General features: G+C 40.2%; 2 protein-coding genes across 2 annotated transcripts; both read left to right on the forward strand.

The window, feature by feature from the left end:
- The first annotated feature begins 2,747 nt into the window (after nucleotides 1-2,747).
- Nucleotides 2,748-12,000, forward strand: LOC136676067 (uncharacterized). The gene is made up of 2 exons (XM_066652919.1): nucleotides 2,748-3,457; nucleotides 9,889-12,000. Exons 1-2 carry the CDS (start codon nucleotides 2,828-2,830, stop codon nucleotides 10,615-10,617), a joined length of 1,359 nt encoding a protein of 452 aa, XP_066509016.1. The 5' UTR covers nucleotides 2,748-2,827; the 3' UTR covers nucleotides 10,618-12,000.
- A 1,808-nt stretch (nucleotides 12,001-13,808) lies between these two features.
- Nucleotides 13,809-14,441, forward strand: LOC136675618 (claudin-4-like). The gene has a single exon (XM_066652261.1). It carries the CDS (start codon nucleotides 13,809-13,811, stop codon nucleotides 14,439-14,441), a length of 633 nt encoding a protein of 210 aa, XP_066508358.1.
- The last annotated feature ends 1,099 nt before the right edge of the window (nucleotides 14,442-15,540 follow it).

A 15,540-nucleotide genomic window follows, 5' to 3' on the forward strand; every position in this document is an offset into this window, starting at 1 on the left:
ACAGCATTCTCACATTGTGTTATTTTTTTTTATAGCTTTAACTAAGCTTTCTAAAATATAACCCATAATCCAGTGTGTTTGAGAACATTACAGTTCCTGTGTCTAAAACCGTGTCCTGTTCACTCTTTAGTGCACTAGATTGGGGTTCTGCCATGTGTGTGAAAATTAGATTTTCAAGTTTCAGTGAAAACATTCCCACAATACACCACAATAAAGAGTGTACAACCTACCTTCCCTAGCACAGAGTGGATATCCACAGTATTCTGCAATGTTTGGAAAACTATAACAGTGCACTTTATAGTGAGTCATAGGAATAATCAGCTATTTTGGACCATGCTAAACTCATGTTTGTTTTATCTGGTTTATAACAAACTCCAATTTCAATTTCCTCTGTCCTTTTATGTCTGGGACTGAAACTACATCTCCTCAATTACGTATTTAATTCACACAAGAGAAACCAACATTCCAAGATGGTTATCAAATGCACCTACATCTGGTTGGAAACATTTGACCTTCTAGCCTTATTCTTCTTTCAATAACAAGTAACTAGTATAATCAATATGTAACTAGGTTATAAATCTGAGAATAAAGAGCCAGGATTGTAAGTAATCTACATAAAAAGGCCTAATAGGAAGGACCTAATGTAACAAAATGTGACTCGAACATTATATAAAAATATAATATTGTTTTGTCGAGAAATATAAGAACGCTGACTCAGATCTAGCCCAGTCATAGTGCTTAAAATAGACGTTTCATCTGTTTAAACACACCCTTTCTACATTCAATCAGATATTTGATAGTGTTATTTTGAACTGTTGCATAAATTCATCAATTTACCTTTTCCTCTCATTTCTATAAAGACTCCTCATAATGAATTTCTAAAGTTAGTGAAGTTTATTACATTTCTAATCCCTGCTTTCTTTCAAAAACCTTGTTTATGGTCAAAATGTCTTCTGATATGTAGGGTATCAGTGGAGAAAAACAGTAGAATAATATGTGTGAACATTTATTGTATTTTTTTTTCAGTATATACAAAAATGTGGATTAACTTCCCTCCTATTAATATGTGTAATGGGCTTTCTGATTATTTGTGTTCACATTATGATCATATAGTATAGGTTACTTTCGGTGACTTGTGTTTGTATTTCTGTAAGGAAGAGAATTATGCGAGCTTGACATTCAAATTGGCTACTACCTCTCAACAGCATTTACATATTTGGTTTCAAGTTCATTGAAACACTTATCACCTCCAACGGCTCCTTAAAAATATCAGTAAGTGACACAGTTTCAGTCTATTAAAGGGATAAAGATGAACACCTATAATTAAATATGCTGGAGCTATGAAGCTGTAGCTAACAAGTATAGGCAGGTAGCATGATGCTAACCTGTTATTGTTAGGTAGATTTCCTCAAGTACATTAGTTGACTGTCTATAATCGCTTATCCAGTTCAGGGTCGCGGTGTGACACACTCCGGAAGGGGCACCAGTCCTTTGCACATTCACACACACCTATGGACACTTTTGAGTAGCCACTCCAGCTAACAAAGTACATGTCCTACAGTAAAATAGTGATGTATTTGTACTTTCCTGAGCATTTTAAAGCTGTAATTCTCTGTATATGTGAGTACATTAGCATGTAAATAAATATTTTCCTTCAGTTTCATAATTAGTCACTGAGGCTTTCTCTGTGTTTGCTTTCATTCTACAACATTAGCACTGCTCCTCTGTGACTGGGTCATGCCACTGACTTTGTAGCATTAGCTGTTTATTGTTTAAACCCAAATGATCCAAAAAGAGAGACAGAAATAAAGTCAGACAAACGTCAACACCTGTTTTGATAGATGCAGTATGTTCAAAGGTTTTGGAGCTACACCTTTTGTATTAATAATCATGTTGTTTATTGGGAATGCACATCTATTTTTACTATTTTTCTATTTATTTTTACTGCAATCATTATAAAAACTGGCTAACAGTAGACGATAAATAAGTGGATAAACATACAGTTTTATATTGGGGAGGAAAATGCTGCTTTAGTTTCTATAGTTTACAATTCACTTCGGCTCAAAAGGGATTTCATTTGTTGAATCGGAGGAATAATTTACTTGTATATAATAATAATACTAATAATGTGACTATCAATTTAAAAAATAGCACTGTATTATTTAATCCCTCCATATATAAAGAAGCTATAATCATTATCTATATCTAATATTTACCTCACACTAAACATGACCCTAAGATCCTTACTTATCTAAGGAACACTCCTAGACTTTTATAATATTGTTGATAATAAACAACAACTTTCATTAATTCATTCAGTCATTATCTGTAACTGCTCATCTAATTCAGGGTCGCGGTGGGTCTGGAGCCTACCCAGAATCATTGGGTGCATTTAGGGCGACACACACTCACACATAAACCACAACATACATAATATATTTAAATATCTGAAAACTAAATTAACAGTGACCATTATGTTTTTAGTAAAGTAAAATTAAAATGATGACTCCATTCCTTTAGATTGCCACTCCCTTCCGGCGAGAAGATACTTTCTACCGACTCTTGGAATTATTTATTGTTTCGTCCTTAGCTCTTAAAGTAAATTCAATTGCTATGTGTTTGGCCGAAACTGGTTCAGAGGAATCTGGTCAGGCCTGAAACTAAAACACCGGAGAGGTTTCAGGGCCAGTCGCTGGAGCCTTGACTCCACCCTTTCAGAGCAGCCTTATAACTCGAAGTGAAGGACATCTCTGACATCAATCTTGCAGCAGACAAGCCAGAGACGAGCACAACCTTTTTCAAAGAGAAGAACAAGACAAGAAGCAAAATGGTGTCCTTGTGTCGGCAGATACTAGGTGTGACCCTTGCGGTCTTTGGCTTTCTGGCCACCATTCTTATCTGTGCCCTGCCCATGTGGAAGGTCACGGCATTCATTGGGGCCAACATTGTGACGGCTCAGATCATCTGGGAAGGACTGTGGATGACCTGCGTGATCCAGAGCACTGGTCAAATGCAGTGTAAGATCTACGACTCCTTGCTGGCCCTACCCCGGGATCTGCAGGCCGCCAGGGCTCTAGTGGTCATCTCCATTGTGGTGAGTGTCTTCGGCATCCTTCTGAGCACCTGTGGAGGAAAATGCACCAATTTTGTGGAGGATGAAAGCCGCAAAATCAAAATAGCCATCGCCAGCGGAGTCACCTTCATCGTTGCTGGGGTCCTGTGCCTCATTCCTGTCTGCTGGTCAGCTAACACCATCATCCAGGACTTCTATAATCCTGTGCTGACCAGTGCCCAGAAGAGGGAGATAGGAGCTTCGCTGTACATCGGCTGGGGGGCCGCTGCCCTCCTGATCCTCGGAGGGGCCCTTCTCTGCAGCTCCTGCCCACCACAGGAAGATGACCACAAGCCTGTTTACAAATACTCACAGGCTCAATCTGTAGCCACCAGCCGAGCCTACGTCTGAGAGCGAGCACGGGAATGGCAAGGAAAGACTCTGCTGTGATTCAGAAAGCTGACTTCTCAGCTTCTCCTGAAATACGGAAAGAAAAAAGTGGCAAAGATGGACTTGATATGTTTAAATGCTTTACTGGGAAATATAATGTATGTAAACTATGCACTGAGCATTTACAGCTTTACAGGGATAAGAAGGAGGTGAAGGATAAACCCTGTATCTCCAGAATGATCACTTCACAGGACGAGGAAAAACCTCTAATGAAAAAATAACAAGCTTCTTTCAAATTATGCAAAAACAAAAATACAATTTGGATAGAAAGTGTTAATATTTTCTGTAAAATCTCTTAAAATATATACTGTGTTATATCAACAGTTATAAATACATGTGCAATATAGTAAATATGCCAGTTATTACATGTAATTGTTAAATTCACAATAGATGTAAAAATGTATGTTTAAAATCTAGGAGTACACTGGTTGACTCTTTGTTTTTATAATTTCATCTCGTGAATTTTGTTTTGAGTTGGGTGCATTTTTGCACATTATAATAAACTTGTTTAAACTGACTTCATGTGTTCCATGTGTTGTGTGATGTATTTCATGCGGAGTAACCTTATCACAGATCATATTCAGTACCATAGCAATAAAAGCTGTTAAACTGGTACAACACCTCACAAAACACACCAAAAATCCCCTCTGTTCATTTCCCATTCACTTAAGTATGCTGTGAAACTGGATGGACTTGTAAGACAAACTCAGTGAGCCTCCAGTGCCTTCTTTGGCAAAGTATGTGGCATGTGAGAATTCTTTCACATAATAAAATTTAAACAACTTCTAAACAATATTATTTAAATAGCAGCATTAATCTAAAATGAATACGTAATTCTCAAATGAATTACTGAAATGTGGCACACAGCTCCGGGACCTGGAGGTTTTGGGTTCGATTCCCGCTCCGGGTGACTGTCTGTGAGGAGTGTGGTGTGTTCTCCCTGTGTCTGCGTGGGTTTCCTCCGGGTGACTGTCTGTGAGGAGTGTGGTGTGTTCTCCCTGGGTCTGCGTGGGTTTCCTCCGGGTGCTCCAGTTTCCTCCCACAGTCCAAAAACACACGTTGGTAGGTGGATTGGCAACTCAAAAACAGTGTCCGTAGGTGTGAGTGAATGTGTGTGTTGCCCTGTGAAGGACTGGCGCCCCCTCCAGGGTGTATTCCTGCCTTGCGCCCAGTGATTCCAGGTAGGCTCTGGACACACCGCGACCCTGAACTGGATAAGGGTTACAGATAATGAATGAATGAATGAATGAAATATTGCTTGATTTTCTAATTTTTCAAACTCAATTTAAGCTCCGCCTTTTTGTAAAATGAAATAAAATCCATCTTTTGTGATGTGTTCATTCTCCAAAACTTTACAAATCACAAAGCTTTTCAAAGTTGCAAATAACCAACTCGACTATATTTGGTAAACATAAGCCAATTTTGTAAACAAAAAACATACACAAACTCTAAAATCAAATGAAAAAGCACCTGGTATTCTCAGAATAATGGACTGAACGCCCCAGAGCACAGACCTCGACATCACTGAATCTTAAATATTTGAAGCATTCAGATTTGAAGGTGTAGTTGAATATGAATGAGTGATTGACTGTGTGAGTGCATGAACCCGTTGAAACTGTAAGTTTTTGAGGGACTGATTGAGTGCGTGGGGCAGTGTGCGAGTGCCTGGGTGAGTGTGGAATGTCCTGTGATGGACTTGCAATCCTCTTTTTAGGGTGGGTCAGTGCCTTGTGTTCAATGATTCAAGACAGGGCATTGGCTTTAGCCTGTGAATCAGAATGAATATTCCCATCTGAACTTTCTGTTTATGTTGAAAAATCAATAAATTCCTGTAAATTAAATGAAGGACAGATGCTCTGTAATTCTCCCCAGTACTGGAGGGTTTTTAAGTTTGTGTATGGCTTGTATTTTCAACTGAGTTGGTTTCAGTGAAACTCTTGACAAGTGTCTGGAGAATCCTGCCAAACCGGTTGGACATTTGTCCACAAATATATTTTAGCTCAGTTGACACAACATCCCTCCACTTAGTAGCTTTTAAAAACAGAAGCAGGGCTTCACAGCCTAAAATGGAGTCACGTCTTACTTTCCTTAAAGGAGGTAGGGTGCCATGGTGGCGCAGTCTGTAGTGTCACAGTCACACAGCTCCAGGGACCTGAAAGTTGTGGGTTCTCTGGACCCCTGTGTCAGTGTGGGTTTCCTCTGGGTGCACCAGTTTCCTCCCACAGTCCAAAAACACACGTTGGTAGGTGGATTGGTGACTCAAAAGTGTCCGTAGGTGTGAGTGTGTGAATGTGTGAGTGTGTGTGTTGCCCTGTGAAGGACTGGCACCCCCTCCAGGATGTATTCCCGCCTTGCGCCCAATGACTCCAAGTAGGCTCTGGACCCACCGCGACCCTGAACTGGATAAGGGTTACAGATAATGAATGAATATAGAAGATCGGATTTGACAGACATGGATTTCACAGGATTAAGTCCGTTTAATCACAGGTTGGGGAGAGTACCTGATATTTAATCCAGGGCAGTAGCTAACACAGTGTCTAGGTTAAAGCTAATGGGGAATGCGTGGATTAAATATTTGCATGTTGTATGAACATAGTTTTGCTTTCTAAATCTTCCTCAGTGAACACCAAGTGTAATAACCACCAGCTACTTTAGAGACATTGTGGTTAGTTGTATTCGTTATTACAGTAGATCACAGCCAACATATGTTCTATTATATAGATGTAGTGTATTCTACCTGCCAAATGCTCATTAATTATAATACATTTTTCAGAAAATTCAAACTGTTCTTTACAGAATCAAAACACATTTAGACAATTCAAAAAAAAAAATTAATAAAACAAAAATGTATTTTTAGATTCCAAACAAATTTGTTGGCTCAGTTGTGGACATAGATATAGCAGTGTTTCTCAAAACGTTACGTTTTCCTGATAAGTTCTGAAGAACCGAGACAATCACTTGCTATTCATTAATCAACAGAAATTAATCAAAATTAAGAAAAAAATGTAAATAAGTCTAAAGAACAGTTTTAACTGATGCAGTGAACTAATTGAAAGACCAGTTAAAGAAAAGGTATATTGTTATATGCCTAAATATGATGCATTCAAAATGTATACGACCCAAAATGTAAAAATGAACTACATTAGGATTTTCAGTTAAAGGGCCACATGATGTGTGATTTTCAAAAAAAATCTGTTTTATTGTATTATTATTTCATGTAAAATGACATATAATCTGAAAATTTCCCAGGATAACTACATTGGGCCCCTTTTGCAGAATACGTTGTATATAATTGAATTACCTTATATATTCTCACCTACACACACATTGTCAGACTCTCCAGGGCAGGGGTGTCCAAAGTCCCGCCCCTGGGCTAAATGTGTCCCCCTGTAAGATTTTAATTGGCCTGTGACATCACTTTTAAGAATTCAGTAACACCTTTATGGAGTAAGATTACTGTCAACAATAAACGTGTGCATGCTCATATACTTTCATACATAAATATTTAATTTCTACACAAAAGTCTGTTTTGTGTGTGTTTTGTACAAATACGACTTAAAAGACTATTGAAAAAATTGATAAAGACTTACACATACGACATGAATTATTACTGGTACGACTTCTAAACTATGAACATGAATTGGAAAGTGAGAAAACACTGAATAATACATCACTGGACTCACAGACAAGACACAGAGCAGAAGGCTGTGTCCACATGGTCTAAGAGTTTGGGACTTTTATTTTAACTGCAGAGAGCTGCTAAAGAACAGGTGAACGCTCAGACTGACCAATGAGGTGTAAAGTGTGCTTTAAGCCCGCCCACACTTCCCAGTCAAAATAATGAACCGTATACAAAACATAGACTGTATTCTCGTATTCTTCGTGTGTTCAAACTGAAAATGAATAAACAAGCTGGATTTTGCGTTTCTCCCATTCTCCATTCCCTCCCAGAACCAAACTTATCAAATGTACACGGACCCTGCCTCCGCCACCCGTTCAAAACAAGACGCAGCATACGACGCATGCGCACTATATCGAATCGATTGGCCTTCTGCTCTATGCGTCATGCCTGTGAGTCCAGTGATGTATTTTTGACAGTGTTTTCTCACTTTCCAGTTCATGTTTGTAATCTAGAAGTCATACGCGTAATAACTGAAGTCGTATGTGTAAGTCTTTATAATCGTTTGTATGGAGTGAGATCACTCTTTTATGCGAGAGCGCAAAAAACAAACTAAATCGAGCACAGAATCAAGAAAACCGAGCGAAAACAGCGACAGCGATGTAGCTCCGCGCTCTCGTTTTACTGTTTTCAGTGCGCGCTCCCGTTTTTTCCTCGCTTCAAAAATTTGAGCTCGCTCTCGCTTCTCGGTTTTAACAGGAAATACGTCACAGACTCAAAACCTGGTAACCGATTCCTAAAAGACTCACTCCAAGTTATCTCACTCCATACGTACATTTATGAAGTCGAATTCGTACGAAACACACACAACACACGTTTGTGTACTTATTAAATATTTATATACAAAAGTATATTAGCATGTATGTTTATTTTTGATAGTAATCTTCCTTCATATACCTTGACTTACAAGTTTAATTCGTTCTGTGACTGAGCTCGTAACTCTATTTGCACGTATACCAAATTAAATTTAGAACTCAGCTTGCATCATAAAACAAAAGATGACAGAGGGACAGCTCATATCTTGGAAAATTCGTAAGTTGATTCACGTGTAAGTCAACGTTTTACTGTACATTATTAGTGGACCACTGGCACTTTGTTTTTCCTTTCACCTGATGGTGGCAGCAGTGCGCAAATGTATAGGATATAGCACCACGGTGTTAACGAACATTTCTCTAGACCAGCGAATTAATTCACAGAACATTTAGTGAGGGCTGCAGAAAATAAAAGTCAGTGTTGAAAGTTGTCAATGTTGAGAACTGGCGATTTCAAGAGAGATTAAAGTATCTGCAGCATATCCTTTGATATCCTGCAGCAGTTAATGCTCTAAAATGAAACTGAGTTGCAGTAGTTAATAAATACAAACTGTTTTGTAAATATATGTTCTTAATATTTTGAATACAACGTTATAAATACTTTAGGAATTATATATTTGGAAAGAGAGACTGGCCCTTACGAATTTTGATATGATCCTGTTTGGCCCCCTTTGAAAAAACTTGGACACCCCTGCTCTAGGAAGAGTCTGGTACTTTTCTCCACGCAATGTAGCTAAGAACCATGCTACTGCACGACTTTAAAAAAATGACTGACATGAAAAGTGACCAATCACAAGTCTGCTGTTTTGGCTTGTGGTGTAAAACAGACCACCAATCAGAATTCACCTGGCAGAATCCTGACAGTGAGCCCAAATTAAGTCAATGAATGCATCAGACTCTCTGTCAATTTGTAGGCGGGGCCTCTGTGGCCGAGACACACATGAACCAGCTGATACATGACGTTATACAGCACTACTTTTTAAAATACTGTTAACATTACAGAGGGAGGAACAAATAATAATAATCATCATCATCATCATAGTTACAGACAGAGGGCGGCACGGTGGTGCATCAGGTAGTGTCGCAGTCACATATCTCCAGGGACCTCCCTGTTCTCCCTGTGTCTGCGTGGGTTTCCTCCGGGTGCTCCAGTTTCCTCCCACAGTCCAAAAACACACGTTGGTAGTGAGTGTGTGAGTGAATGTGTGTGTGTGTGTTGCCCTGTGAAGGACTGGCGCCCCCTCCAGGGTGTATTCCCGCCTTGCGCCCAATGATTCCAGGTAGACTCTGGACCCAAAATAAAAACCAGGTGTCATATTAACCTTATGCTTCCACGTAAAATGCTGAGTCATGACCAGATTATTTAGCTGACATTGGAGTTTTCCAGTGCAGCTGAGTTTTTCCATAGTCCCTTCTTCCCTTTGTCAAAGTGCAAATGGCAGAGTGGATAAAATTAATTTATATGATGCAGTTGAAATTTTTATGATTTTGGTTCACAGAAGTAAAATATAACTTGCTTCTAGCGCTTCACTCTCTGCGAGTAAAACAATTTGGATGTCTCTATATTTTAATGCTTGTTTTCCTAGGGCTCAGCCCCAGTGGCCTGTTCATTTCAGGTGGCCATGGATTGACAAAACTACAGCTAACCGAAACCAATACTGAACATACAGGATGCATTTACCCTTTTCAAAGAGGTGCGACTGTTTTTGAGATAACTCTTAGGTTTCAAACACATTCTCATAAATGGAGCACAAGCACTGCCCCCACAATCTTTGTCCCAGATGCAAAGAATTCTGTAAGACTGGTAAGACCAAGAATTACATACAACAGGACACTCCCCCTTCCTGTAAGCCGTGACAAAAAGCCTGTTGCTCAGCTTCAGGTGGCTTTTGCAGCGGTCAAAGGGAGCAGAGTATTGTCAATATTTGAACACCGCTTGTCAAGCAATGGCATCTTTTGGTTTGCAGTTTTTGGGCTGCATCTTGTCCTTGATCGGTTTTGTGGGGGTCGTCCTCATCTGTGGACTGCCCATGTGGAGGGTCTCAGCCTTCATCGGCAGCAACATCGTCACTGCTCAGATTTATTGGGAGGGCATCTGGATGAGCTGTATATATCAGAGCACCGGACAGTTACAGTGTGAGCCCTATTTCTCCATGCTGGCCCTCACCTCGGACCTCCAGGCCGCTCGGGCACTCGTGGTGGTCTCCCTGGTGGTGGGAATTATCGGGCTCATTTTGGCCTTTATTTCTGGAAAGCGCACCAACTTCATCCCAGAGGAAAACAGAAAAAAGAGAATAGCCATCGGTGCTGGAGCAGTCCTGATAATCTCAGGCATCCTGTGCCTGATCCCCGTGTCCTGGACGGCTTCCGTCATCATCCAGAACTTCTACAACCCCACGCTGCTGGATGCGCAGAAGTATGAGCTGGGCGCTTCTCTCTATATCGGCTGGGGTGCCAGTCTTCTTCTGATAATCGGAGGGGGGCTTCTCTGCAGCACTTGTCCAGAAGATGACAGAGCACCATCACTATATCACCCAGTGACCAAATCCAGGAACGACTCACTGCCCAGTCAGAAAGCCCCAGCGCCACTGTCCTACGCCCCTTCATCCAGGACATACATATGAACGGACATTAGAAATACTGCTGCGCAAACGTTTTGAAGACAGTGCAAATGTTTCTGTATAGTCTTTATTTGGATTTATATTCTTCACAATAATTTTGTCTCTTTATGCAGACATTTTACAATGATTTAATAACAAAAAAGCAGCTTAATTATTATTTTAAAATGTATTATGATATTGTAGCTCTAAAAAAAGTAATCTTTTTGTATTTTTGTATTTGGGAATTTGAAAAAAGCTTTATATTGTGTTAAAATTTCCTGATAAATAGCCCAATATACATGCTCTTGTTCCCTCAAATTCCTTTAAAATGTAAGTGTTATACTAACATTTGGAAGATACCAACACAGACGGCCAGGCTGCCGCACACCTAAGGACCCAGTCCCCACAGCCTAAGTTGTGGAGGCGATGTCCATATGGCATGGTTAAAAACAAAACGTGAGGGGATTTTGTGAGCTATACTTCAGTATTGTTAATAAACGCCGGCAGCCGTATGTTCGTGTCTTTTGCTACATCAGAAATGGAAAAGTGGTTCCAGTGGAACGTGGAAGCTGACAAAACGTGCGTGGGAGAGAGCTACAGCAGCGACAAGGAAGATGCAAGTTAAGTGTCACGGCTGGTGGTAAGCTCTGGCGCCCTCTAGCGTCGGACGCTAGGCTTTGACGTCATTGTGAAGCAACAAGAACGGAAGCGGAAGGAAAAGGGACTTTGTTGAGGGCTTTTGGTTTTGCTACCTTGGTGGAAGTTTTGGACATAAGTCGCTGAATTACTCCATTAATGCCATTTGAAAATGTGTACTTTACAGATTACAGTAAAGCAAATAATTTTATAAAATAAAAAAATATATATTTTCAAATGGGATGAAGTTAAGAGTGTGATCTTAAGCCGCAAGTGAGCAGCTGAGGTGTGATTCCATGAAGGAACATGAAGGTTTAGACTTATCTTAGAGACTTTTAACACTTTAGGGGATATTTTTGGAATATCTGTAACTCTGAACTGAGAGATGTTTGAATTTTAATCAAAGACTGGAGTGGGATTATTAACTTTAATATACAAACACAGTTTGTTTATATATATATATATGGTCTGTGTTGCAATATTGGAAGTTAGGCACATAATCTGAGTTGCAAAAGTGTTTTTTTGTTTGTTTGTTTGTTTGTTTTACATATTTCAGTCTTGGGGGAGAATGAAATGGATATGTTGTATAATCTACTGTGACAGTTTTCCCCAGTTATTTTTGGTTTGAAGTATCCTCTGTAATAAAAATACACTGTTGAAATAGCTCTTGAATTAAACTGTGCACTAATTCTGCACACAATTATACAATTTTTCCTGTACTTTAACAGGATTAGTGTTGCATTTGTTTGATGACATTCTGTTTATTTAAGACTGACTTTAATTTCATAGCCTGTGTCCAGAGTTTGTTTCCTGGTCAGATATAAGTCCGGGTGTAGGTTTCCTAAATTTAGTACAGGACACAACAAAAAACAGTTTGCTAAGGAACACTGAATTACAAATTACAAACCGGTCTTCTACATTGTGTGTGTGTGTGTGTGTGAGAGAGAGAGAGAGAGAGAGAGCTGTATCCTTCAACTCTGAAAGAACCTGTGTTCTTGACTTTGTTTATAAAGATAAGATGATTTAAAATACTTCAGACACTTTCTCCTTGTCTGCAAATTAGTTTCCAAACTCCCAGTAGGATGTGTAATGTGAAAAAAGAAAAATTTAATGTAGTGTAATGTGTAAAAGAAGAAAACAACACTTACTGTGTGTGTACATGTGGTTTCTCAAAAATCCATATTCACCACAAACCCCAGTGCCTGGGACATCCAGCATGGGGGAAAATACAAAACTCCGCACTGACGCGAGGCGAGTGTTGAACACAGGACCCCCTGGACCCCCTGGACTACCATAAAACACATTTAAATTAATACAGTCCTCCACTTTCCCCAAACAAAGTTGATAAGTTGAGAATGGTGTCCAAATTTGCTTTTTTTTGCGGCTGCACAATCAACAGAAGTAAATCATTACTCAAACCTTTTCTGTACATTGATTTGCCAAAATTCTCTTCACTTTCAAACCACATCTGGATGTTTATCAGGGGGAGGGGCTTGATGATGTAGTTGCATACTGTTTACAATAAGCGTGTAAAATTATACCTTACCGTGTATTTGTTGTGCACATTTTTATTAATTTTTTGGGGTTTGTTGAATTAATTTACTTGATGTTTTATGTATTTTAATTTACATTGATATAGTTGAACACATAAATAACAACAAAAGATACATCAACTGATTTTTATTTTAAATTCAGCAAGCAGACAGTAAGTGTGCACTAAATTGTGAAGAAGTGTGAATACATATGTATTGAGGCCCAGATTTAAATTCTTTATTCACCACTGCCATCTAGTGAAGGAAACATGACACATGCAGACAGAAGATAACTAGACCTGGATCACAACAGTTTCTAAATCTCATTTCTAGAGCAATAAATGGCACTATTGGAGTGACCCTAAGCTCATATGTGCGACTGCTCAAACTTAAGGGGTATCTACATACAAAGCCCAAGCCCATTTCTTATTTTACACCTACCCTTTGTTTTCAAGTGTCCCCTTGTGCTTTGGAGCTAAATTAAAACGTGTAGAGGTGAAAATCTCCCCTATGAACTAAGCTGACCATTCAAAGGCCTGATATTTCACCACTTTACTTCATTTCAGATAAATGTAGGGCCTCATTTGCCTTCAGAAGGATTCCACAATCATATATCATCACCCCTTTTTCACTCTTCTGTGATTCAGATTCTTATTCAGCTGCTTTTTGTTCATACCTTCCAGTTCCACCTTAAATGGTGCAGTAGTTTCAAGTCCAGAATGCAATTACTTCACAATTTAAGGTGGAACTGGAAATTTACAGCTAACTACAGAGACATTGCTACTACTAGTGATGTTTTTTGTTTGTTCTGAAGTAAAGGGCCATAATACACTACATTAAACATTACATTAAACTAAGAGAATACACTGGTATATTAATATAGAACTCTCCATTTGGTGTGTGCAACTAAGAAAAAATTGCAGTTTGAAGAACATGGCACTTCACCCTACACCTCTTTTCCAGGGGCTGAAATGAAATTGACTCTTGAATAAAACAGACTTTCTAGTTCCTCATCCCTCTCCCTTTTTTGTCTCTCCAGGCTCCTCAATGGCTCTTCAGGTCATGGGCATCACTTTGTCCATGATAGGCATGGCAGGTACAATCATAATTTGTGCACTGCCCATGTGGAAGGTCACTGCATTCATTGGCACCAACATCGTGGTGGCGCAGGTGTTCTGGGAGGGTCTGTGGATGACCTGTGTGTACGAGCGTACCGGGCAGATGCAGTGTAAACTCTACGACGCTCTCCTGGACCTAGATCCATCACTGCAGGCCTCCCGTGGCCTAGTGGTCACCACAATGGCTCTGGCCTGCCTTGCCTTCCTCATTTTCCTGCTGGGGGCCGACTGCACCAACTGCCTCAGTAACCCAAGGGCCAAAGCACGGATCGTAGTGGCCTCTGGCATCACCTTCATGCTCTCTGCCCTGACAACCTTGATTCCAGTCTCCTGGACAGCCGACTCCATCATCAGAGACTTCCACAACCCCATAGTGCACGAGGCACTGAAGAGGGAGATGGGGGCTGCCATCTATTTAGGCTGGGTGACTGCGGGCTTCCTGTTTGTCGGGGGGGCAGTCCTCTGCACAAGCTGCCCACCACAGAGGGTGAAGCACTCACAAAGATACACCTCAGCAAGGTCAGGGACTCAGAGCAGTTATGCTTTTAAGAACTATGTGTGAAGTTGATGAAGGCGATGGACTGATGAATGGCTAGAACTCTGACAGATACGTTTTTGTCCTTTCCAAATCTGAAGTCTGTACATATCATCTGACACTACCAAGCTGGGAGGACAAAGACTAGTACATCTTCCTTCCCGGACACATGAATCCAGCTAATGCTACCATTTAGAGTAGTTTGATGTGAAATAGCACAGTGCTGAGATACTCAACTCCAAATTAATCAACAGAATTTTGTTCAGTGCTGATGGTGGTCATGGATTGGGTAATGTAAGGATTATTTTGCTTTGCATCTCCCTACAGGCTCCTCTCAGCTATGAGTGGATTCTTAAAAATACACTGTAGGCCACTGTAGTAGGGTGACCAGACGTTGTCACGCCCTCGTCCCGTCATGTCTGTTTTCTCTATCTCAGCACATGGCTTTGTTTTGTTGTCGTTCATGCCCCGCCTTTGTTCCGCCTCCTTGTCTTTACCCTCGTTATCCATTTCAGGTGTTTCTCGTTTGTTGTTGTATTTAAGTCCCCTTCCCTCATTTCCTGGTGTCGTTCATTTGTTCTTTTTATGGTATGGCTCTTCGTACTGTTTGTTCCCGATTCTCGTTCTCAGTCTTGTTCTTTCCCCGCTTAGTGTTTGCCCTCTAGTTCGTTAATGTTTGATTTGTTAATTTCCTGTTAAATAAAGTCTGTGTTATTAGCTCGTGCGTCCGCATCCGTCAGTCCGCACCCCCGTGATCCTAACAGTCGTCCTCTTTTTTAGACTTAAAAAAATGTCTGGGCGGAATTTCACAAAGGTCCGGCATTTTGTTTTTCTAGAACTTACACAGAACTTCGAGAAGTTTCGTTCACAAACTAGTCCCGCCCTCCCCTACTCCGATTGGTTCGCTTGAGTGAGAAGGGGGCGTGGTGAAGTAGCCTAAAATCTTCTGATTGGACGGGCTGACTGTAGAGCTACCGTTATTGGTCGAGAACCTTCTTTGTAAACATTTAATTGGTCAGTCTGCACGTCAGTAGTCCTTGTTTACGTCAGACAAAGCTCATGTACCCACCCTCATCTCGAGCAGCCATGTTTTGTGTAGAAAATTAAGGTGTAAAGGACCTAAAAA

This window comes from Hoplias malabaricus, chromosome X1, assembly GCF_029633855.1.
Source record: "Hoplias malabaricus isolate fHopMal1 chromosome X1, fHopMal1.hap1, whole genome shotgun sequence".
In the NCBI taxonomy this organism is placed as follows: Eukaryota; Metazoa; Chordata; class Actinopteri; order Characiformes; family Erythrinidae; genus Hoplias; species Hoplias malabaricus.